This window comes from Juglans microcarpa x Juglans regia, chromosome 3S, assembly GCF_004785595.1.
Source record: "Juglans microcarpa x Juglans regia isolate MS1-56 chromosome 3S, Jm3101_v1.0, whole genome shotgun sequence".
Lineage (NCBI taxonomy): Eukaryota > Viridiplantae > Streptophyta > Magnoliopsida > Fagales > Juglandaceae > Juglans > Juglans microcarpa x Juglans regia.
The window spans coordinates 516,990-541,158 of NC_054599.1; the positions used below are offsets into that span (position 1 = coordinate 516,990).

Below are 24,169 nucleotides of genomic sequence, written 5' to 3' on the forward strand. Positions count from 1 at the left end.
GCTGTGCGATGCTCATCGAGGGAGAGCAGAGTGCGTCGGCGGCTCTAGGTGGCTAGAAGCGACCGACGATGTGACTGGGGGGTCCCTATGGTGGTGCGACACCGAGAGAGGGAGAGAGAGAGAAACAGTGAGAGTTTAGAGAGAGATGGGTTTGAAACTCAAACAACTGAAAGGGAGGAAGGTGGCGTGCGGCGGCAGGGGCTTACCTGAGGGGGTGGGTTCAACGGGGTTGAGTTGGCCGGCGTTTTCTGGCGCCGTGGGTAGGGCTCCGACGTCACGGGGGTGGTCGACGATGGTTGGGCAGAGGTATGGTTTAAGCGGGAATGTTGTTTCTCTTGATATATCACTGTGTGAATCACAGAGGCTTGAGAGTCTTTTATAGGCGATGGGAAGAAGCAACGTGAAGAGATTGGTTGAAATTTGAAATTGCCTAAACTTTAGGAATCTATTCTCACGTGGATACCGTTTCTGAGAGAGTTTGAAAAGTTTGACTTGGAGTTGCTCAAACTCTGGAAACCGAAACTAGCACGGGGACTAAGTGGACAGAATATTCGAAGTTTTAAAAGGAAAAAAATTACTAAATCGATCTATCTGTTATCACAAAATCTAAAATAAATAAATAAATATAAAGAAATTAAAATACCAATAAATGAATAAATAAAATACTAGTTTTAAACTCTAAATTTAGACCCGTATGTTACAGCATGTACACATGAAGAGAATGTGACCAGTGCTTGTGGATTCAAGCTCAATGTGAGAAAACAAGTCTAAGTGCCAGGGTTGGCAACACGAGAAGGTTTCTATACTATATTTACATTAATCTCGTATCCAGCCAAATGATTGTATATTCCTCAACTTAAGTCTACATAAAAGGATGTTCATCAAAATCTCAACAGGTCACCTTTTGGAAATTATCTAGCATTCATGCAATTTTTTTTGGAAACTATACTTTGCAAATTAAATACGATGGTAGTTAGAGGATAATATCGTTTCTCCTTTTTTTTTTTTTGGTTAATTGGAACCCATGACCATGTCCTCCAATGGTTTTTCATGAAGGAGACAAGGTGCCACTGCAACAAAGATTTATATCATACGGAAAGCAACAGTTATTTGCCACTATAGGCACTGGAAAGCAAACATCATACGGAAACACACGGCACTTAGATGCCACAAAGATTTAACTAGCACTTATAGAATCCATAGACCAGATATCAGATTGATATAGTACAATCCAAAACAGTAAGAAGCAAACCTTTTGTCCTATGCAATATATTAATGGTCTGCATACTGTTGTTTGTCCAGGAAGACACAGCAGCACCAGTAATAGGACCCCTAAGCATTGACGAGGAATCAGGCCTCAAGACATATCCAGATTCATGTAAATAGATGGGGCTTGAAAAGATCCTGACACTTGCAAGATCACTGGAGCTGCTATATATGACATATATGAGCCTGGGGTTGCACAAAGTTGGCGTTAAAAACTAAATCATACCGTAAATAAAGTTTGCTGACCATTATTTGAAGACTTCTGAGGATATGGATGAGCAGCTTTCCTTTTTGACCGAGGTGGTGGCAAATGTTCCCTTGTCCTGTTCTTTTGAACCTTCATAAAGTACTTCTGTGCATGGCTACGTATCTGCAAAAGGTGTCCTCGATGGGATTGGCATTCAATTCTAAATGAATTAAAATACATGAGATTAAAAAAAACTGCATCAGTTAAATGAAAAAGTCATTCATTGCCTTCAATGCATTTGACAATGTAAAATAAATTCCTAAAGATCACAAAAAAAAAAAACATTTAAAAAACTAATGCCTACCTCAACCGCTCCCTCCTATCTTTCTCTTGGATCCCCCTCTCTCTCATCATTCTCGATTGCAAATCGGAGCTCCTCGTCAGCATTTGTTGAATGACGTGTGCCGACACTGCTGCTTCTAGGGTTCCGGTCACTGAGTCCTTTTGCCCAAATTCTTGTTCAACGTCGTCGTCTCCCACCTCTTCCTTTGCCCGAAGTCCAGCATATTTGTTTTGTTCGACTTGATATTTGGGAATGTTAATGTTTATTTTGAGATTTTATATATTAGAATAATTATATTGGAATAGTTGTTTTGAACGAATGAAATTTACGTTTTATAGAGATCTTAGACTTAATGTATAAATTTGAGATATGATTTTATGTCTGGAAATAACTCTATGAACCTTATGCGGGCGTTATAGCTTTTGTCCCATGCTTTTCTTTCTTCTAATGTCATGACGAATAAAGATGATATTAAAGATTGGTTTGATTATATAAAATTAAATTATTTCATCTTATTTTATTTTATTTTATATAATTATTATAAATTTTTTAAATTCATAAATAAAATATAATAAATAATTTAATTTTTTTAAATTTTAAAATAAAAACTATATTTAAAAATTATAGTATAATAATATTATATTTAATTTTTAATAAAATTTGTGATCTTATCTCACTTAAACTGTGTAAGAAACGAAGAATAAATAGCAAATAATGTGATAAGATGGAATCATAATATGCACATCGATCTGCAATTAATCGCACACAGAGTCTTACGTATAATATGTTTCTTAGTCACATAATTATGACTAATTGGTCGCTAGAGACAAACTTTTATAACTATAAAATAATAATATAATATAACTTTTTAATAATAATATTATTAATTTATTTTTTTCATATTTTACGATTACACTAACTATATATTAATTAATAATTTAATTTGATACTTAAATAATTATTTTTCAACTTAAATATATTATGGCACAAAATCAAAAAAAATAATTTAAATAAATAAAATAATAATTATAGAGTGTGAATAATGAATCTTTAAATTTGAAAATGAAGTGAAATGCAGTGTAATTTCAAATTTCAAATTTTAGTATTTGGTGAATCTAATACAATAATTTTAAACATAAATTCATTAAAATTTAAAGATTAGACTCATTTAATTATTATAATGCCAATGCTCTTAACGGTGGAAAAGCCACAACTAGAACTTAAATATGTAATGCCGACGCTTAAAATTCTCTCCAAAACGGTATAAATGAGCCAGGTTCTCTCTTTTTCTCGATCCATCGTTCTGTAAACGGTGACTGTTTTTAGCATTGCAACTCTTTGGCATTACAGCATCAACTTCATTTGAAATTTAAATGGCCAAAAGAGATTCATATCATCTTTTAGTTAACTACAGTTATAAAATTCAAAAGTGTCGTGTATTTATTTAAATAAATAAATAAATAAAAAATTAATTTTATAATAATAGACTTTATTTTTTTTTAAAAAAAAAATACACGATATTTACATAATTTATAATCAATATTTACATAATTTATAATTTATAATTGTAACTAGCATTGCCACGTAAACCAACCAGAGGCACTATTAAGCTGAGTCAAGTTCTGCACCATTGATGTAAAAGTTTAAAACCCACTAACCAAAACAATGTACGTAACATCCCAAGCGCGCAACGAAACATAAAGATCAATCAACTCACTATCACCTACTACTGTCCAGCAGAGACCTCTATTCTTGAACACCAACCTTTTGGACGTTAATATTCTTCTAAGATATAAGAATTAACAGATCACGCAACTGTTAGGATCCTCCCTGCGCTTCTTGCATAATAATATGTGGCCATGTAAGGATTACAGTTATAGGCATGGTACGCTTTCAAAAGCTCGGCTATCATCCTTCTTTTTATCATCTGCCTTCTTGGGCTCATCCTTCTTCTTCTCAGACTCTTTCACTAGTCCAACAGAGAGTATCTATGTGCGATAGAGCTTCCTCAACTTGCTCACTATATCAACCGGATCGATGTCTCCAATCACTGTCAATTTCTTGTCCTTCAAGTCCAAGGTGATTGAATCAACGTCTACGGAATTACAACACAAAAACCAGTCAAATTTGTCAATTTGGCTGGCATACTTCACAGACCAACAAGGTTATTGCAACCACTCAAGATTCCAGAACGGAAGTGGGAGCATGTTTCTATAGATTTTATTACAGGCCTACCATGGATATTGATTGGGCAGGATGCAATATGGATGATAGTAGACCACTTGACGAAGATCGCTCACTTTGTGCCTATCAAAATTTATTATAAGCTGGAGAAATTAGTTGAGTTGTATGTACATGAGATAGCGAGATTGCATGGAGTACTTGTGTCTATTGTGTCGGATAGGGATCCTCATTTCACTTCAAAATTTTGGTGAAGTTTATAGGAGGCCATAGCCACTAGGTTAAATTTCAGCACTGCTTTTCACCCACAGATGGATGGTATGTCTGAAAGGACCATTCAAATTTTAGAAGACATGTTGTAACACCTCGTATTTTAGTGTATTTTCACTGAAGGATTATTTTTAATAATTCAAAAATTTATTCTCTTAATCTATAATTATCGGATATTTTAAATGTGTTATTTTATGATCTTTAAATTGTGAAAATTAAATTTTTATGTTTTCTTAATATTTATTTATTTTTGTACATTTAAATTGTTATTCTTTTAAATTAATTGATTGTGAGATTTAATTATTTTATTTTCATTGTATCATTACGTTTAATTTAATTTAATTGATTTGCTGTTTTAAAATCATTTTCGTTGGCTCATTTTTGTGACCCAAGAGTTAAGGATTGTACCTCATTTCTTTTCCCCACTTTTCTTTTTTTCTTTCCTTTTCTTCTTTCTTCCACGGAACTCCTTCCCCGTGCGACACATTCCCTCTCTCTCCCCCGTGCGCTTCTCTCCTTCCACCCAACCCACCGCCGTGCGCGACACCTCCCGTCCCATCAGCTTCCCCACCGGCCGGTGACCACCCCCCTCCATTTCCAGCTCCTCCATCGCCGCCGATAGCCCCCACGCACCACTCCAAGCCGCGGCGCATCTTGAGCTCCAGCGCCACCGTTGCACCACCTCCGGCCACCATCTCTTCACCACTTCATCCCCGACCTATTGGCAACCCAATGGACCCAACTCCGGCTCCGATCCGTCACCGGTGAAGCACAACCAAGCTCATCTCCGATTTCGACATTTTTGGCCTAAAACCACCCTTTGCGCCGCCACCTCTGGCAAACCACCACCACCATTGGCTTCACCGACCTCTCTAGGCCCTACCCTATCAATTTCGGGTCTTAGTTTGTCTCCGTTGAAAATTGGGTATTTGAGACCTACGGCCACAATGTATTTTACACTGTTACGTTGCTGAGTCACCACTTCTTGCACCTCTGTGATCCTTCGAAAATCATATTATAGCGCTGTAAGTATTTTTCCAAATAACTATCGTGATTTAAATGTATTTTTACACTAACCCATATTATTGTGATCTGGTTGGATATGCTAGATTGAGTCTGAGGAGTTCGGGGGTCGGATGGATTATGGACGGAGTTGTGTGTTTGGTTGGTATTGTGAATTGATGGTTGTTGTGGTGTTGTTCATGTACATGGCATATCGCACGCATGATTATGTTTGTAAAGGAAACTGGGTTTTCGTATACATGCATTCATGTTCATGTGTTTCATGAAAACTGGATTTTCATGTATTAAAGGATTTTGGATGCGTGCATATCACGACCCCAAGCCGAGATGAGGTATTATCTCGGTGGAGCTCCTCTGGTCACTCGGGAGCGGAATATACTGAGTGACGTCCCCTGGGTTGTCGCTGGGCGACAACGGGATAGGACAAGATGGTCTCGTGCCGACTCTGTGGCCCCTCTGCTGGTGGAGGCTAGAGGATACTTGGCCACGTACACGCTGGGCGCGGAACTGGGCATCGCTCGTTGCGTAGTGGGTACTTGGCCACGAACGCACTGGGCGCGGAACTGAGTATCGCTACGAAGTCAGGACGTGCGGATGATCCCTAGGGGAGATCATGGTGCATTGGTTAATGGAATAATGAGCTGTTTTCTAGAAAAATAGCGTGTGTTGATTAAAAGGTTTTTATGTGATTCATTTTCTGAGAAAATGAGATTTTATTGATTTGGGTCATTTTCTGAGAAAATGAAAGAGTATTATTTTTGGGCTAAAATGAGATTTTGGCGTGTGTTAGAAAATATATATTTTCGGAGAAAATAGTATTTTTAGATTTAATGCATATCTCATCATATGCATGCATGTTGGTAGCATTAATGTATTTTTATCTCGTGGTTATTTGGGTTATACTTACCTGCGATATTGTTCTATAGTAACGCAGATTTTGATGCAGAGGAGGATGAGGGTGAGCCTGAGGAGTCGGCTCCGCCCGAGGAGTGATTGAATCACTCGCATTTTGGTTTGGGACTTGTAAATATTTATTTCGGATGATTGTATAATATTTAAATCTTTTTACTGATTGTTTAAATTGTATTAACAATTCTGGTACTTAGCTGTATTAATTATCCGCTGTGTTGTTGTTGTACACCGTTGCATGTACACACACTTGGCACTAAGGTTGGGATGTGTGACCCTGTTGTCATCATCCCGGCGACTCGATTCCCGTGTCTCCTTACATGGGGGTCGTGAGCGCCACACATGTTGAGGGTGTGTATGTTGGATTTCAGGGGAACCTGGATACGACACTTGCCTTTGGTCGAGTTTACTTATAATAACAGCTACTAGGCTAGTATTGAGATGACACCTTATGAAACACTATATGGTAAGATGTGTAGATCTCCCTTGTTTTGAGACAAAGTAGGGGAAAGATAAATTTTGGGTCTAGAAAACAACAGAGAAGATAGAGACCATTGGAGCCAGAATGAGAGTTGCTCAGAGTCGTCAGAAGAGTTATACAAATAATCATCGTCGTTAATTAGAGTTTGAAGTCGAGGATAATGTATTCTTGACAATTTCATCGATGAGAGACGTCATGAGATTTGGGATGAAGGGCAAGTTGAGCCCTAGATATGTCGGGCCTTTTGAGATTCTTGATCGGATTAGCCCAGTGGCTTATAGGGTAGCCCTATCACCAGCACTCTCAGGGATATATGACAGATTTCATGTATCTATGCTGGGAAAGTACATACCCGACCTCACCCACGTTATTGACTACGAATCGCTTCCTCTTCCCGCTATGCACATCCTTAATTCACTCTCTCCACTTCACACCCACCATGCACCTCACTACATAATTAGTCTCTCTATTTCTCTTAATTCTTCTGCCTAGGCCCTACCTCAACTGCTCCCTCCTATCACTCTCTCTTGGATCCTGCTCTCTCTCATTGTTCTCGGTGTCAAATCAGAGTTCCTCGTCAGCATTTGTTGAACGACGTGCATCGACATTGCTGTTTCTAGGGTTTCGGTCGCTTGAGTCCCTTTGCCCGAATTCTTGTTCAACGCTGCCATCTCCCACCTCTTCTTTTGTCCGAAGTCCAACATATTTGTTTTGTTCTGTTAACTTGATATTTGAGAATGTTAAATTTTATTTTGAAATTTTATGGATTAGAATAATTATAATGGAATAGTTGTTTTGAATAAATGAAATTTACGTTTTATAGAGATCTTGGAATTAATTTATAAATTTGAGATATGATTTTATGTCTAGAAATAACTCTATCAACCTCGTGCAGGCATTTCAGCTTTTGTTCCATACTTTTTCTTTCTTGTAATGTCATAACGAATAAAGAGGATGGAGTTGGATAACGATCTGCAGACAGAGTCTTACGTGTAATATGTTTCTTAAGTCACATCATTATGACTAATCGGTCGCTAGAGACAAACTTTTATTGTTGCGATGTGTTGTAAATGACCCACCAAGTGACACCAAAGAGAGATCAAGTTCAAATTTCCTTCATAACCGATGGAGACATTTCTTTCTTTTTCTGTTAGTGGTGGAAATTAGCCACAACTAGAACTTAAAATATGTAAAGGCAGCGCTTAAAATTCTTCGGTATTACAGCATCAGCTTCATTTGGTGTTATAGATGAGTCAGGTTCTCTATTTTTCTCGATCCGCGGTGACTGTTTTTAGCATTGCAACTCTTTGATATTACAACATCAGCTTCATTTGAAATTTACATGCCCAAAGAGAGATTCATATCGTTTTTTAGTTAGAAATAATATTTATAATTATAAAATGTATAAATATTGGGCATTTATTTTTTTACAAATAAAAAAATATAAGACTTAAATAAAAAGATTATTTTATAAATATTGCGCATTTATTTTTTTACAAATAAAAAAATATAAGACTTAAATAAAAAGATTAATTTTTTAATAATAAATTCTATTTTTTTTTAAAAAATATACAATATTTACATAATTTATGACTTCGTTATAATTACCTAAACCAACCGAGGCGCTATTAAGCTGATCGAAAGTTCTACACAACTTGAAAGCACTAAAAACTCTTCCATTGATGTAAAAGTTTAAAACCCACCAACCAAAACAATGTACGTAACATCCCAAGCGCGCAACACCAACGAAACATAAAGATCAATCAACTCACTATTACCTACAACTGTACAGTATACTGTACAGTATAGACCTCTATTCTTGAACACCAACCTTTTGGACTTTAATATAATTCTTATAAGATATTAGAATTAAGAGATCACGCAACTGTTAGGATCCTCCTCTGCATAATAATGTGTGGCCATGTAAGGATTATAGTTATAGGCTTGGTACGCTTTCAAAAGCTCGGCCATATCATCCTTCTTTTTTTCATCTGCCTTCTTGGGCTCATCCTTCTTCTCCTCAGGCTCTTTTGCTGGTCCAACAGAGAGTATCTCTGTGGGGCAGAGCTTCCTCAACTTGCTCACTATATCAACCGGATCGATGTCCCCGATCACCGTCAATTTCTTGTCCTTCAAGTCCGAGGTGATGGAATCAACGCCTACGGAATTACAACACAAAAACCAGTCAAATAATTTGTCAGTTTGGCTGCCATACTGCACTATCTACTGGGTGTTACTTGCTTTAAATAAAGCAAACGTTAAGAAAGAAATAAAATGAACCGATTACAGGAGCAGTCATACTACAGAGACAGCCAAACAAAGGACTTAAAGTGGAATCACAACGAAGTAAAACTCTATACCTGAAAGGCCCGATACTTTCATCATGGCCTTTTGCTTTCCTTTGTCATCATGCAGTTCCACTTTCAAAACCACTTTCTGTCATAAAACATGATATATAGAGCTCTATTCAGAATTTTGTAAATCAGAGAATCATATAAATAAAAATAAAACTATCAAATCGTTAGGGAACCCGATAAAGTTTTGTCATCGGGGGGACAAAAAAGGTCTTTTAAGGCGGAGACAAGGAGAGCGAAAGAGAGATAGAGCTCGAGGGAAAGGGATCAGATTCTTACCTTCATTGCTGGAAGGTTCGAGGGATACCAGAAGTATATCAGATAAAGTTGCAGGTCCCGAAGCCAAGAAAAGAATGTTACAGAATTCAAGAGAGAAAAGTCTAGCTGATCACTTGGAGGCGAGAAGGACCTTTGGACACATTTATATTGAGCGGAGGAACCCAAAAAGAGTATGGGTCCAGTCAACGCTGCTGATTGTCTATAGTCAATCAATAGTAATGCGTGTGGGCAAAGTTTAAAGGGCCAAACCATTGTGTGGATATAGAAGGGAGGGTACGCTAGTTTCTCAGCGTTTTGCATTTCCAACATGCAAACATCGTGCTTAGGAAAAAAAAAACTTGCAAACATCGTGTGAAACTTCTGCACTGATCGATCTTCTTTTCTTTTTCCTTTTACCTTTTTCCTTTTTCTTTTTACTGCTCTTACCAAAAGAAATCTCAAAAAGTATGATCGCTCTTAATTGCCCAACCAAATCTATTACCGTATTTCGTGTGGCCCATAGTAAGACCTTGACTTTCTGGGCCACATGAGTAGACCTTGACTTAATTAGCCATCTTGATCTTCCGACCACGTGCAAGCTGAGAGTCCATCAATGGGAGAAAAGAATTGTAAGGAACTTCCTTAGTTAGACGTAGTGCAGTACTAGCCACTAAGCATTCTCGCCAAACACGAGTTCTATACATGAATATTTTAGGTTAATATATATGGGAAACCAAATAAAATTTAACAAGTAATTTTGAAATATGCTCAAAGCCTAATACTTAGTTTGGAATTTTTTTATTGGACTTGAAAATTAGGTTAAAATCAATTAATATTTTATGAACCAAGTGGAATCTATTTATTTGGTAATTGACCTAAAAAATTTATTGGATGAATTAAATTATTTTAGAATTTGAGAAGATGCCCATTGGAAATTTTGGGAACTTGGCCCAAAAAAATATGGGCAAGCTCGGGAGATTCTTAGATCAGTTCAAATGGCCCAACTCACTTTTAAACCCAAAATCCCAAGAAAAGGCCCAAGTTTAGTTACGCAACATCCAAACTTATATATAGGTCCCTTCCTCCCCTTTCTTTCTCTAGGGTTTCCATCTGCCTATATATATATATATATATATATATATATATATCACTCTCATGCACGTAGAGATCTCCCTCAACTAGAGTTGCCGCACATCCAAAATTCCTTTAGTTTCATTGTAATACTCAAGCCCAAGGCCCATGCCCGCAACCCAAGCCCAGGACCACAAAAATTCAACCTCTGAAAACCCAGAAACGGTGTCGTTTTGGTAAGCCTCCTTCCCTTGCTTTCGGTTTCTTCTTCCCCAATTCTTTCTCATTTTTTCCCCTTTAGTTTCTTCCCCACTTCTCTTCAACGAAATTCCCTACCTCCACGTTTCAGCACTTACCTCATATTTTTGGATTGCATGTGTTAAGTTTTCTTCCATTTTTCATTTCACTTGTAACAGACTCTAGAATTTCCTTCTTCAATTTTCTAAACACCTTGGTGCTGTGTGATTTTGAAGCCGTTGCTGACAAGCTCCATTGCCTGAGCAACTTCAGTAAGGGCTCTTCCCTGTTCTTTCTCACCCCTCTGTGATGTTTTCTCCCTTTCTGTTACCTCACATTGTTCTTTTCACAAGATCCCTCTTTTCCTCGCATAGGACACCCTCCGCCACCACGCCGTGCACCTCCACCATTAAGGGCCATTGTCGATTGCCCCCTTTGCACACTGGTAAGCATTTCCTATTTCCCCTTAATTTCTAGGTTTATCTCCCATCCCTTCTTTGTTTTCATTCACACACACTAATTTTCCTTCACTCACTTACTGATCTCACTCACGCACACACTCAGACTCTTACTCTCTCTCAGATTCTAACTCTCGAACTCCCTTAGATCACTCTTCCAAACTGTGTCGTGCTATCATAGTGCCTTGCGTCGTCGCAAGTGGATCCTCCACGCACTGGTAAGCCCACGTTTCTCTATCCCTCTATGTTCATTATTCCACCTAAATTTTGGTATCAGTTTTTATGTGTATTTTTAATTGTGTTTATTTTAATTTTTCCCTTGCCAATCAAATAGTTGTACAACATCCTTTTGTCCGAGTGTATTCGATTGCCTTCAAACACTCGCTGCCGTCGAATTTCTGTGCTAATATTCCTGTATCAAACAACTATAACTTCATCTCACCTACACATTCTGTTTGTTCTCTTCATTATGTCTCTCATTTATTCTCACTCGTTTTAAAATTAAGATTCATTGGCTCTTTTAGTATTGCCACCGTGACCGGTAGAAAGTGCTATTGCCCGATCTCATTTCGAAGTGCGGCAAGGTAATGCCTTGTTCAATATTAGTTGTTGTTTTACACGACCCAATGCTTGAATTATTCTAGTGTCACTATTTTATATTACAGGATAGTACAAATGCCCCTAAACAGTGTTATTTCCGCTCTTTAATTTCACAAGTCGCAGGCACAAACTTAGGTAAGATATTTATAATTTTAGGTTTCTTGTCGACATTGTAACGTGGAATATTGTTTTATGAATTATGGCTGCTGGATGGATTTTGTTAATGAATAAAGTTGAGTGGTGGGATTGTTAAGCTGATGTGCTTTTGTTGGATTAAAGAGGAGGGGTTGGGTTGATGAGCATGCTGTTTTAGGGTGAGACGTGGGACTAGCCAAATTAGTATATAATTGTATCTAACGTACATTACCACCTAAACCAACTAGAGGCGCTATTAAGCTGATTGTCAAGTTCTACACAACTAGAAAGCACTAAAAACTCTTCCATTGATGTAAAAGTTTAAAACCCACTAACCAAAACTATGTACGTAACATCCCAAGCGGGCAACACCAACGAAACATAAAGATCTGTTGGAGGAGAAAAACTGATATTCTATTCTAGAGGGAAGAGATGAGAGACTATTTCTGAAATTTCTCTAAGTGAATTACTTCTCAAGTGGCTTGCTTTGTGCCAATACATACATGGGTATTTATAGGCTTGTAGATTCCCCTAGCATTTACTCTAATACATGAACTTCCCTAGTACATGAATTCCCAAGTACATGAATACTCAAATATATGAATCTCCAAATACATGAATTATTTCTTCCAAAACTTGGACTCTAGTTCATGAATCTACTAAAAGACAACTCTATTTACTAAATTAAGTTTATTATTCAACACTCGCCTTTAAACTTAATTCTTAGTAACTCCGAGCAACATCCGCAACTTGTTAAAAGTATCATACTTGAGAGACTTCGTAAAAATATCTGCAACTTGATCATGGGTCTTCACAAATTTGACTTGTACTTCATTCTTGACAATGCATTCTCGAAGAAAATGAAATCTTGTATCAATATGCTTGCTTCTATCATGAAAGACCGGATTTTTCGCCAATGGAAGTGCCGACTTATTATCAACAAAAATCTCTGTGGCTTCCTCTTGTGGCATGAGTAGTTCCTTCAATAACCTTATCAGCCAAATTGCATGACAAACACAAGATGTCACAGCAACATATTCAGCTTCACATGTGGAGAGTGTTATAATTGGTTGCTTCTTAGAACTCCAAGTAAATGCCGTATTTTCCAAAGAAAACACAAAACCGGTAGTGCTCTTCTGGTCATCCAAGTCTCCGGCCCAATCACTATCACTATACCCCACAAGCTTAAATTCATTAGAAAATGAATAAAGTCCGTAATCAATAGTACATTTTAGATAACGTAGAATCCTCTTAGCCGCTTTGAAATGCATTGTGTTTGGTGACTCCATATATCGGCTAATAAGTCCAACTCCATAAAGTATATCGGGTCTTGTGGAAGTCAAGTATCTCAAACTTCCAACAAGACTCTTGAATATTGTGGGGTTTACCTTTTCTCCTTCTTCATGCTTGGACAATTTCGCTCCATATTCAACTGAGGTGCTCACGAATTGACAAATTTCCATCTTGAATCTTTTGAGAATTTCCTTTGCAAAACCTTCTTGAGAGATAAAAATTCCATCCTCCATTTGTTTGATTTCAATGCCAAGATAATAAGACATAAGACCAATATTGGTCATTTCAAATTCTCTCGTCATAGCTTTCTTAAATTCTCCAAACATGCTTGAATTGCTTCCAGTAAAAATTAAATCATCAACATATATGCAAACAAGCAAAATGTCTCCATTTTCATGCACCTTAGCATAGAGTGCATATTCATGCGGGCACTTGTTGAATCCATTTTCCTGAAAATATTTATTAATTCGACTATTCCATGCCCTTGGTGCTTGTTTTAAGCCGTACAAGGCTTTCTTTAACTTTAGTACTTTATCTTCTTGGCTAGAGCCCTCTGGCCACATAACTCATAGGTTGCTCTACATAAACTTCTTCCTTAAGGATTCCATTTAGGAAAGCCGATTTGACATCCATTTGATAAATGCTCCACTTCTTTTGAGCTGCAAGAGAAATAACCATTCGGATCGTCTCTAATCGTGCAATGGGGGCAAAGACTTCTCCATAATCAATACCGAGATGCTAGCTATATCCCTTAGCCACCAATCTCGCCTTGAATCTTTCTACTTCTCCCTTTGCATTATTCTTTACTTTGAAAACCCACTTCACACCAATGGGCTTTTGTCCCTCTGGTAAAGTCGCCAATTCCCAAGTATCATTCTTCTTGATTGATTTGATCTCCTCATCCATAGCAATTCTCCACCTTTTCTCTTGTACTGCTTCTTCAAAACCTATTGGTTCATAATCAGCGAAGTGATAAAAAGAGTTAGATCATCACTTAAATTCTCCGTTACCTCATAAAGATCTTGAAGACTTCTCATTTGGGATTGACTTTCACTAGAACTTCCTTCATAAGAAGATGATGGAGTACTAGGAATTGTTAGTGATTGAGGGGGTGTCGTGAGTTCTTGTACATCATTTCCTTGATCTTCATCTTCAGGGAAGGGAAAGAAACCATATCTTTCATTTTCTTGACCACTCCAATCCCACGAACGTTCTACGTCAAATTTCACATATCTACTAATGATCATCTTCTTAGTGCTTGGATTATAAAGCTTGTAGCCTTTGGATCTTTGATCATAGCCGATGAATATGTGCTTCTTGCTTTTATCATCAAGCTTGGATCTTTCTTGATTGGGCACATGCACATAGCCAATACTTCCAAAAACTCTCAAATGGAAAACACTTGGCTTTCTTCCACTCCATGCCTCTTGGGGAGTTGAGTTCTCTACACTTCTTGTAGGGCGACAATTTGATAAGTAAACATCACAATCAACTGCTTCCGCCCAAAACTCTTTAGGCATCATCTTCGTCTTCAACATGCTTCGAGCCATATTGAGAATCGTTATGTTCTTTCTTTCAACCACCCCATTTTGTTGAGGTGATCTCAGAACCATCAAATTCCGACGAATCCATGTGCTTCACAAAACTCATTAAATTCATTAGATATAAACTCACCCCCTCTATCTGATCTCAAAGCCTTAATCTCATAGCCACTTTGTTTTTCAACAAATGCTTTGAATTTTTGAAAGCACCAAATTCAGATTTTTCTTTTAAAAAATATACCCATGTTTTTCTACTAAAGTCATCAATAAAGAGGAGGAAGTATCGATTTTTACCAAATGAAGAAGGCTTGATCGGTCCACAAACATCGGTATGAACAAGTTGGAGCTGCTCACTTGCTCTTGTAAATGATTCTTTTGGAAAGCTCTTCTAACAAGACACTCTTCGCAAAGTTGATCGGATTGATCAATAGGCGGCAAACCTTTCACTATCTCCTTTTGAGCCAACAACTTCAATCCACCAAAATTCACATGCCCAAGCCTCAAATGCCAAAGCCAAGACGTATCTTTCACACAAACTTTGAGGCACTTAGCCACATTAGTTTGAATATCAAGCAAAAACATCATGTTGCTTGTCATGGACACTTTAACAATCAAATTCTTCTTGTCATCTCTTAGAAAAAGACTATGATTTTTCATTTCAAGCTCATAGTCATTTTCCAAGAGTTGCCCCAAACTCAAAATGTTGCTTTTCATACTTGGAACATAATAAACATTTGACATAAATTGATGGCTCCCATTTTTTAACCAAATTAGAATCATACATTTCCCTTTGATGGGAACTTTTGACATATCTCCAAAAGTGACATTCCCGCTAACCGATTCTTCAAGCTCCACAAACTTGCTTTTATCTCCGCACATATGATTGCTTGCAACATTATCAAGATACCGCACATTTGATTTGCTAGTTTCTTCTCCTTTGTAGGCTAGTAGCAAAGTGGGCTCCGCTTCCTCATTTTCAATGTGATTCGCCTTCTCTTCAGCATTACTAGGAGAACTCCAGCATTCCGAAGCATAGTGGCCATACTTTTGACAATTGTAGCATTTGATTTTGGACTTATCATATTGTCTCTCATTCCGACTTGAGTAATTTCCTCTTCCACGACCTCTTGAGGATTGACCTCTCTCTTCATGGTTGGCGTTTTGATTGCCTTGTCCGCCTCTTCCTCGTCCTCGTCCTCTTCTTTCTCTTCCTTGTCCACGTCTGCGTCCTCTTCCTCGTTGACTTTTATCATGCTCTCATTCCTTCTCTTTTATAGATAGCTTTGTGGCTAGAACCTGCTCAATATGTTGATCAACCGTCATCATCTCTAAATTTTTTGACTCTTCAATAGCCACCACAATATAATCAAACTTTGAATGCAACGAGCGAAGAATCTTGTCAACCACCCGGACATCCTCCAGCTTTTCTCCATATCTCCTCATTTGATTCACAATGGCCAACAATTTTGAAAAATAATCTGCAATCGTCTCAGATTCTTGCATAGGAAGGACTTTGAACTCACCTCGTAGCGTTTAGAGCCGCACCTTCTTCACTTTATCAACTCTTTGATAGGAGTTTTGTAAGATCTCCCATGCTTGCTTGGAAGTAGTGGCATTGGCCACTTTCTCGAACATTGCTTCATCCAAACATTGATGGATGAGTGTGAGAGCTTGTTGGTCCTTCTTCCCTAACTTTTGCAGAGCCTCCTTTTGATTAGGACTCAACGAAGCTTCATCTCTAGACTCCTCATAGCCTTTCTCTACGATATCCCATGCATCTTGAGATCCAAGCAAAGCCCTCATTAGAATGCACCAATTTTCATAATTCTCATTTGTCAAATGTGGAAATTGAAACGGAAACGTCGAGTTGGCCATCTTCAGGATCTAGAAAAGACTAGCTTTGATACCAGTTTGTTGGAGGAGAAAAACTGATATTCTATTCTAGAGGGAAGAGATGAGAGACTATTTCTAAAATTTCTCTAAGTGAATTACTTCTCAAGTAGCTTGCTTTGGGCCAATGCATTCATGGGTATTTATAGGCTTCTAGATTCACCTAGCATTTACTCTAATACATGAACTTCTCTAGCACATGAATTCCTAAGTACATGAATTCCCAAGTATATGAATCTCCAAATACATGAATTACTTCTTCCAAAACTTGGACTCTAGTTCATGAATCTACTAAAAGACAACTCTATTTACTAAATTAAGTTTATTATTCAACAAGATCAATCAACTCACTATCAACTACAATTGTACAGTAGAGACCTCTATTCTTGAACATCAACCTTTTGGACGTTCATATAATTATTCTAAGATACAAGAATTAACAGACCTCCTCTGCATAATAATGTGTGGCCATGTAAGGATTATAGTTATAGGCTTGGTACGCTGTCAAAAGCTCGGCCATATCATCCTTCTTCTTCTCAGGCTCTTTTGCTGGTCCAACAGAGAGTATCTCTGGGCGGCAGAGCTTCCTCAACTTGCTCACTATATCAACTGGATCGATGTCCCCGATCACCGTCATTTTCTTGTCCTCCAAGTCCGAGGTGATGGAATCAACGCCTACGGAATTACAACACAAAAACCAGTCAAATTTGTCAGTTTGGCTGGCATACTTTTACTATCTACTGGGTGTTACTTGCTTTAAATAAAGGAAACGTTAAGAAAGAAATAAAATGAGCCGACTACAGGAGTAGTCATAATACAGAGACAGCCAAACAAAGGACTTAAAGTGGAATCACAAAGAAGTAAAACTCTATACCTGAAAGGCCCGATACTTTCATCATGGCCTTTTGCTTTCCTTTGTTATCATGCAGTTCCACTTTCAAAACTACTTTCTGTCATAAAACATGATATATAGAGCTCTATTCAGAATTTTGTAAATCAAAGAATTGTATAAATAAAAATAAAACGATCGAATGGTTAGGGGAGACAAAAAAGGTCTGTTAAGGGCGGAGACAAGGAGTGCGAAAGAGAGATAGAGCTCGAGGGAAAGGGATCAGATTCTTACCTTCATTGTTGAAAGGTTCGAGGGATACCAAAAGTATATCAGATAAAGTTGCAGGTCCCGAAGCCAAGAAAAGAATGTTACAGAATTCAAGTGAGAAAAGTCTAGCTGATCACTTGGAGAGGCCAGAAGGACCTTTGGACGCATTTATATTGAGCGGATCGGAACCCAGAAAGAGTACGGGTCCAGTCAACGCTGCTGATTTTCTATGGTCAATAAGTTGTAATGCGTGTCGGCAAAGTTGAAATGGCCAACCATTGTGTGGATATAGAAGGCAGTGTACGTTAGTTTCTCACGTTCTGCATTTCCAACATGCAAACGACGTACATCGTGTGAAACTTGTGGACTGATTGATCTTCTTTCGTTTTTTTTCCTTTTCCTCTTGCCTTTTTCTTTTTTCGGCGCTTACCAAGAGAAATCTCAAAAAGTATGATAGCCCTAATTAATTGCGTATTTGCGCGTCAGGAAGCAACCAAATCTATTACCGCGTTTCGTGTGGCCCATAGTAAGACCTTGACTTGGTATACTTTGCCCATGACTCCGGAGTAGACCTTGACTTAATTAGCCATCTTGATCTTCCGACCACAACCACGTGCAAGCTGAGAGTCCATCAATGGGAGAAAAGATTTGTAAAGAACTTTAGTTAGTAGTGCAGTAAGCATTCTCGCCAAATGAGATCATGCATGCTTTTCGAACAAACATAGATCACTAATATTATTGGATCTCGGTGCTCTAATGTTTCTACGTAACACCCAAGCCTAGCATCATGCCTAAGCCAAACACGAGTTCTATAGAATTTTTTAGGTTAATATGTATGGAAATCTCACGTGAAATTTCATGAATAATTTTAGAATAAGCTCATGGTCCAAAACTTAGTTTGGCGGAATATATATGAATTTTTTTTGTTGGATTTGAAAATTAGGTTAAAATTATTTAATATTTTATGAACCAAATGGAATCTATTTATTTAGTAATTGACCCGAAAAATTTATTGGATGAATCGGATTATTTTAGAATTTGAGAAGATGCCCATTCGAGATTTTGGGAACTTGGCCCATAAAAATATAGGCAAGCTAGGGAGATTATTAGATTAGTTAAAATGGCCCAACTCACTTTTAAACCCCAAAAGCCCAAGAAAAGGCCCAAGTTCAGTTGCTCAACATCCAAACTTGTATATAAGTCCCTTCCTCCCCTTTCTTTCTCTAGGGTTTCTAGCTACCTCTCTCTCTCTCTATATATATATATATCACTCTCATGCATGTAGAGATCTCCCTCAACTAAGGTTGCCGTGCATCCAAAATTCCTTTAGTTTCCTTGTAATAGTTGAGCCCAAGGCCCATGCCCGCAACCCAGGCACAGGACCATGAAAATTCAACATCTGAAGACCCTAGAAACAGCTTCGATTTAGTAAGCCTCCTTCCCTTGCTTTCGGTTTCTTCTTCCCCGATTCTTTCTCCTTTTTTCCCCTTTAGTTTCTTCCCCACTTTTCTTCAATGAAATTCCCTACCTCCACGTTTCAGCATTTACCTCATATTTTTGGATTGCATGTGTTAAGCTTTCTTCCATTTTTCATTTCACCTGTAATAGATTCTAGAATTTCATTCTTCAATTTTCTGAACACCTTAGTGCTGTGTGATTTTGAAGCCGTTGCTGACAAGCTCCATTACCTGAGCAACTTCAGTAAGGGCTCTTCCCCGTTCTTTCTCACCCCTCTGTGATGCTTTCTCCCTTTCCGCTACCTCACCGTGTTCTTCTCTTGAGATCCCTCTTTTCCTCGCATAGGACACCCTCCGCCAGCACACCGTGCACCTCCATCATTAAGGGCCATTGCCGATTGTCCCCTTTGCACACTGGTAAGCATTTCCTCTTTCCCCTTAATTTCTAGGTTTATCTCCCATCCCTTCTTTGTTTTCACTCACACACACATAGACACTAATTTTACCTCACTCACTCACTGATCTCACTCACGCACACACTCAGACTCTTACTCACTCTCAGATTCTAACTCACGAACTCCCTCATAGGTCACTCCTCCAAACAGTGTAGTGCCATCACATCGCCTTGCGTCATTGCAAGTGGATCCTCCACGCATCGATATGCCTACATTTCTCTATCCCTCTATGTTCATTATTCCACCTAAATTTTAGTATCAGTTTTTATGTGTATTTTAATGATGTTTATTTTAATTTTTCCCTTGCCAAACGAATAGTCTTATGACATCCTTTTGTTCGAGTGTATTCGATTGCCTACAAACCCTCTCTGTTGCCGAGTTTCTATGCTAAGATTCCTGTATCGAACAACTATAACTTCATCTCCCTACACATTCTGTTTGTTCTCATCATTACGTCTCTCATTTATTCTCACTCGTTCTAAAATTTAGATTCATCGACTCTTTTATTATTGCCACTGTGATCGGTAGAATGTGGTATTGTTCGATCTCATTTCGAAGTGCGGCAAGGTAATGCCTTGTTCAATATTAGTTGTTGTTTTACATGACCTAGTGCTTGAATTATTCTAACATCACTATTTTATATCACAAGACAATACTAACGCCCCCCAAACTATGTTGTTTCTGCCCTTTAATTTCACAAGTCACGCACACGAACTTAGGTAAGATATTCAGAATTTTCGGCTTCTTCTCGACATTGTTACGTGTGATATTGTTTTATGAATTATGGATGTTGGATGGTTTTTGTTAATGAATAGGTGGAGTGGTGGATTGTTGAGCTGATGTGCTTTTGCTGGATTAAAGAGGAGTGGTTGGGTTGATGAGCATGGTGTTTTAGGGTGAGATGTGGGGCTAGCCAAGTTACTATATAACTGTTATTTGGATTGATCATGATAGGTTGGATGTATTGGTGTTGTGTGCTGATTTGTTTGAGTTTAAGGAGATTTTTGGGAGTTGTTATGTGTGATAAGAAATGATGGAAGTTGCTGGAAATTTTTTTAACTGGGTTATGTTTGAATGGTAGGATCTGTAAATGGCATGGTGTTTTGTTAAGTAACTGGCTGTGAGAAATGGTTGGCTGTTTGGGGCATTATGTGACTAGTTTGTCGTGATGTTTTGGAGGGGATTATTATTAAGCCATACGAGTTGATAAGTGGCTATTGGGTGGAGATTACTTGGTGGTGCTAGAGTGTAAATATTGATGGTTTGAAGAGGTAGCTGTTATGGTTTACCTTATGGTGGATTTTGGATTAAAAAGGGGCTGGTTTGGGGTTTTATTAAATAAGCTTAGTGGTATATTTGTTTGTGTTATTAATTGTGTGGTAAATGTTTATTGTTTTAGGTTGTAATACGACTAGAGTACATATTCAAGACATAGATAATATACAAAAGTCAGGTAAGCTGGATTTCTATACTAGACTTTGCATAAAAGAAATGGAACAAGGTCGATTCTGAAAATATGCATGCTTGCTTTGAAATGAAACCAAAAAACAACCTCAAATATGTGTTTTGCATATTCATAGAATCTGTATATGAATGAAGTATTTTCTGTCATGACTGATGTAGACATGAGCTTATTTTGTCGCATTCTGTTTCTAAATTGTGCAAAAAGAATGAATATGAGATCTAAATGTTCGCTTTGATTAAATGAGAAAGTTTTGACTATGCTATTTTGAATATGTGAAATGATCGAAAGCTATTCAATACTTTGTTTTGATACGATGTGTCATCTGAAAACATTGGCATGAATTTCTTACTCTGTATCTGAATATGATCTGGTTTCAATGTCACCTTTGTTCGGTCTCCGTTAATGCCCTGTCATGGGTATAATAGTGGTATACGACCCACCACGAGTATAATGGTGGCTTAATACCCTACCACGGGGGTTAAACGTGGTATACGGCCGCGCCACGTGTATCATGGTAGTTTATAACTATAACCTTACCACGGGGGTTAAACATGGTATCTGTCCTGATGTGATGCTATGATATGGTATGAAGATGAGGTCTCAGACTGTGATATGCCAATGGATTTTGAATATGAAAGTTTCGTTCTAATATTTTGATAGCATGTGTTGATTATGCATTTTGAAAACAAATATTTTGATTCTGTATTATGAAAGTAAATATTTTTTTTTCGAATTTTGAACTTGGTAAATGCTCATGTTTACATACTAGTATATGTTTCTTACTTACTGAGTTGTTGATAACTCACTACTTTATGTTCACAATATTTTAGATGGTTTCAATGTTTCAGCTGAGGATCAGTAATAGAGTACATGGGCAAGATTAGATGAGGATTGTAGATGAGTACCACGAGGTATTAGTGCTATTGGTGGATTTAGTTATTCAGTAGACACATTTCAATATGTTTTGGATGATTCTGGAGACTTATGCAAACTGTATTTTATTTATTTTTATGTTCATTAAGATATGTGGAGATGTTGATTTAGTTTATCTGATTTATGGTATTGAGGATCTCATATGTGGTTATGTGTGTTAAAGGATTTGAAGTATTGATATTTGATTTAGAGCCGTTGGAAGTGTATATATTGAATTTTTGAAAACTTTATTAGCATTATGAAGTTGATTATTAGGTGATAGGAGTTAGCTCCTTGAACCTCCAAGGTCGGGGCGTTACAGTTGGTATTAAAGCCAAGTTTGAGGTTCTGCAGACTATAAATGTATTAGGTTTAGATATCTGTGGGTTCTTGGGAAGTAAATTTCAGATTGGAAGTGTAGGAACTTGAGGACTATAAGGCTGTGTTTTAAATTTCGTACCGTACAGGCTAGTAAGGTCGAAATTTTTCGTTTCAGCCATCCGGCCGGTACAGGTACTATACCTGTTCCGTACCGGCCAAAATACCGGCCGGTACCGGCCTCAATTTCGGCCTGTACCAGTCTATATTTCAGCCTGTGTGTGTTTTTTTTTCATTTTTTCAAACTACAAGCTTATTTTTTAACCCTCAATTCAGACTAGACTATTTATAATTTATATATATATGTATTTATATATAATTTATTTATATATCGACTATCCCGAAATGGTACCGGTATCGAAATATTTCATTCCAGTGCCTTGACCGGTACGGCGTCTGGTATGGTATTCAAAACATTGCTATAAGGATGATCATGCGGATATTTAAGTTTGAACTTCTCCAAACTTTATGATTGATTTTGATGGGATCTAAGCTTTTAGATTTGACATATATTAGGAATTGAATTCATAACTTTAAGGTTTTAGATTCTAAAGATGTATGTGAGTTTTAAACGATGTCAAATTTACGATTATAGAAGGTAATAATAGTGATATGAGTTGGTTAAAGATATAAAACAATAAAATTTGAACTTGTTTTAAATAGTCATCTGGTATATATTTTTTTTGTTTATACATATATTTTGTTTTTTTTTTTTATTATTTAATTTTTGTTTTTATTTATTTGTAGAACGTTTCACCAATTTTAAGTTTTCAAGATGGCGTCTCGTTATTGAGTCTGAAGTCTTGAAAATTTGATCGAAAACAATAATGATGGGGCCTGCACGTTTGAGCAATTTAATTGAACGCATCCTCACACCTTGATAGAAGAGGCAATCCAAACACAACGGAGGATTGGATTCTAGATATTGAAGAAATATTCAGTGTTTTGGAGTGCACCGATCAACAGAAAGTTTGGTTCGCAGCTTTTAAATTAACTGGAGAAGCAAAGAGATGGTGGAATTCTAAAAATTCCACCAGGGAAGCTGAGGGAACAAGAGTGATTAGTTGGCTTCAATTCAAGCAAAATTTCTTTGACTGGATTTCCCTAAAGCGGATAGAGAAGTTAGAACTTGAGCGTTCACCAACTTGGTATAGAGGACCGTGACTGTACGACAATATGCTGCAAGATTTGCGGAATTGGCATGCTTTACCGCATACCTGATTCCTGATGAGGAAAAGAAGGTCAGGAAGTTTGAGGAGGGTTTGGACCACAAGATATATGAACGGGTGATGTTCCTACAGATTCAGAATTTTTCAGAGTTAGTGAATAAGACGACGTTGGTTGAGTAGAACCTCAAGAGAGGTGCTGAATTGCAAGAATAGAGAAAGAGAGCTACTCCACAAGGACCCTCTAGTATGGATCAAGGGCCATGGAAGAAGAGAAAAGAGTGGAGCAGCTCAAGTCAGAGACAGATTCAAGGAAATCATTCAACTAACCCCTGTAAGTTCTGTAACCGCGTGCACGCTAGGTAATGCAGAAAGGAAGTGGCGTCATGTGGTTGGTCACTTCATTAGAGAATGCTCATTGCTTGCAGAGGACAACAAAAAGCCCAACCCACCTAAAAAATTTAGGCCGAACAACCAGGGCAACAACCAGCGGAGAACTGTGCCAACACGAATATTTGCTTTGATGCCAGGAGAAGCTGAGGACAAGAATGACGTAATCACAGGTATAATACCTATGATTCTCCTATTAAGTTACAATTTTGTTAAAAATTTAGGACTACTTATCTTTTTATCTTCTTGGATTAGATGACGTAATTAAAGGAAGTATTCCCTCTTTCTCAATAAAGCTATTGTTTTATTTGACTAGGGGCTACCCACTCTTTTATCTCAATGGATTATGT

The 24,169-nt window shown here is 37.6% G+C and overlaps 3 protein-coding genes across 7 annotated transcripts in view; all 3 read right to left on the reverse strand.

Annotated features, from left to right (window-relative positions):
- Positions 1-1,048: 1,048 nt before the first annotated feature.
- LOC121257814 lies at positions 1,049-3,510 on the reverse strand. Its single transcript, XM_041159059.1, has 4 exons — positions 3,425-3,510; positions 1,994-1,999; positions 1,253-1,481; positions 1,049-1,125 (listed from the first exon to the last, which is right to left on the reverse strand). The coding sequence occupies exons 1-4, from the start codon at positions 3,425-3,427 to the stop codon at positions 1,049-1,051; spliced, it is 315 nt and encodes a 104-aa protein (XP_041014993.1). The 5' UTR covers positions 3,428-3,510.
- The window catches only part of LOC121257720 (heavy metal-associated isoprenylated plant protein 39-like), an 80,516-nt gene continuing 59,773 nt past the window's right edge, over positions 3,427-24,169 (reverse strand). For 2 of the 5 annotated variants that reach the window (XM_041158900.1, XM_041158898.1), the window contains exons 3-4: positions 16,943-17,172; positions 3,427-3,622 (exon numbers count right to left, since the gene is read on the reverse strand). In XM_041158900.1, coding sequence (XP_041014834.1) covers positions 3,596-3,622; positions 16,943-17,172 — 257 coding nt within the window. In that variant the 3' untranslated portion in view covers positions 3,427-3,595. Of the gene's footprint in view, positions 3,623-8,323; positions 8,557-12,067; positions 12,163-16,836; positions 16,876-16,942; positions 17,173-17,371; positions 17,448-17,620; positions 17,684-24,169 lie in introns of those variants that run through there. The other 3 variants (XM_041158899.1, XM_041158896.1, XM_041158897.1) reach the window with 3 other exon arrangements.
- Positions 8,324-9,560, reverse strand: LOC121257719 (heavy metal-associated isoprenylated plant protein 39-like). The gene is made up of 3 exons (XM_041158895.1): positions 9,294-9,560; positions 9,021-9,096; positions 8,324-8,819 (listed from the first exon to the last, which is right to left on the reverse strand). Exons 1-3 carry the CDS (start codon positions 9,543-9,545, stop codon positions 8,530-8,532), a joined length of 618 nt encoding a protein of 205 aa, XP_041014829.1. The 5' UTR covers positions 9,546-9,560; the 3' UTR covers positions 8,324-8,529.

Excerpts from the sequence above, each read along its gene's own strand:
- LOC121257814 (XM_041159059.1), bottom strand. Across the intron at positions 1,126-1,252 it reads TATATTGCATAGGACAAAAG|TGCCTATAGTGGCAAATAAC; the intron begins GTTTGCTTCTTA and ends TTTGCTTTCCAG.
- LOC121257719 (XM_041158895.1), bottom strand. The coding sequence starts at position 9,545 with ATGGTTTGGCCCTTTAAACTTTGCCCACACGCATTACTATTGATTGAC. Across the intron at positions 9,097-9,293 it reads CGAACCTTCCAGCAATGAAG|AAAGTGGTTTTGAAAGTGGA; the intron begins GTAAGAATCTGA and ends GTTTTATGACAG. Across the intron at positions 8,820-9,020 it reads GAAAGTATCGGGCCTTTCAG|GCGTTGATTCCATCACCTCG; the intron begins GTATAGAGTTTT and ends GTAATTCCGTAG.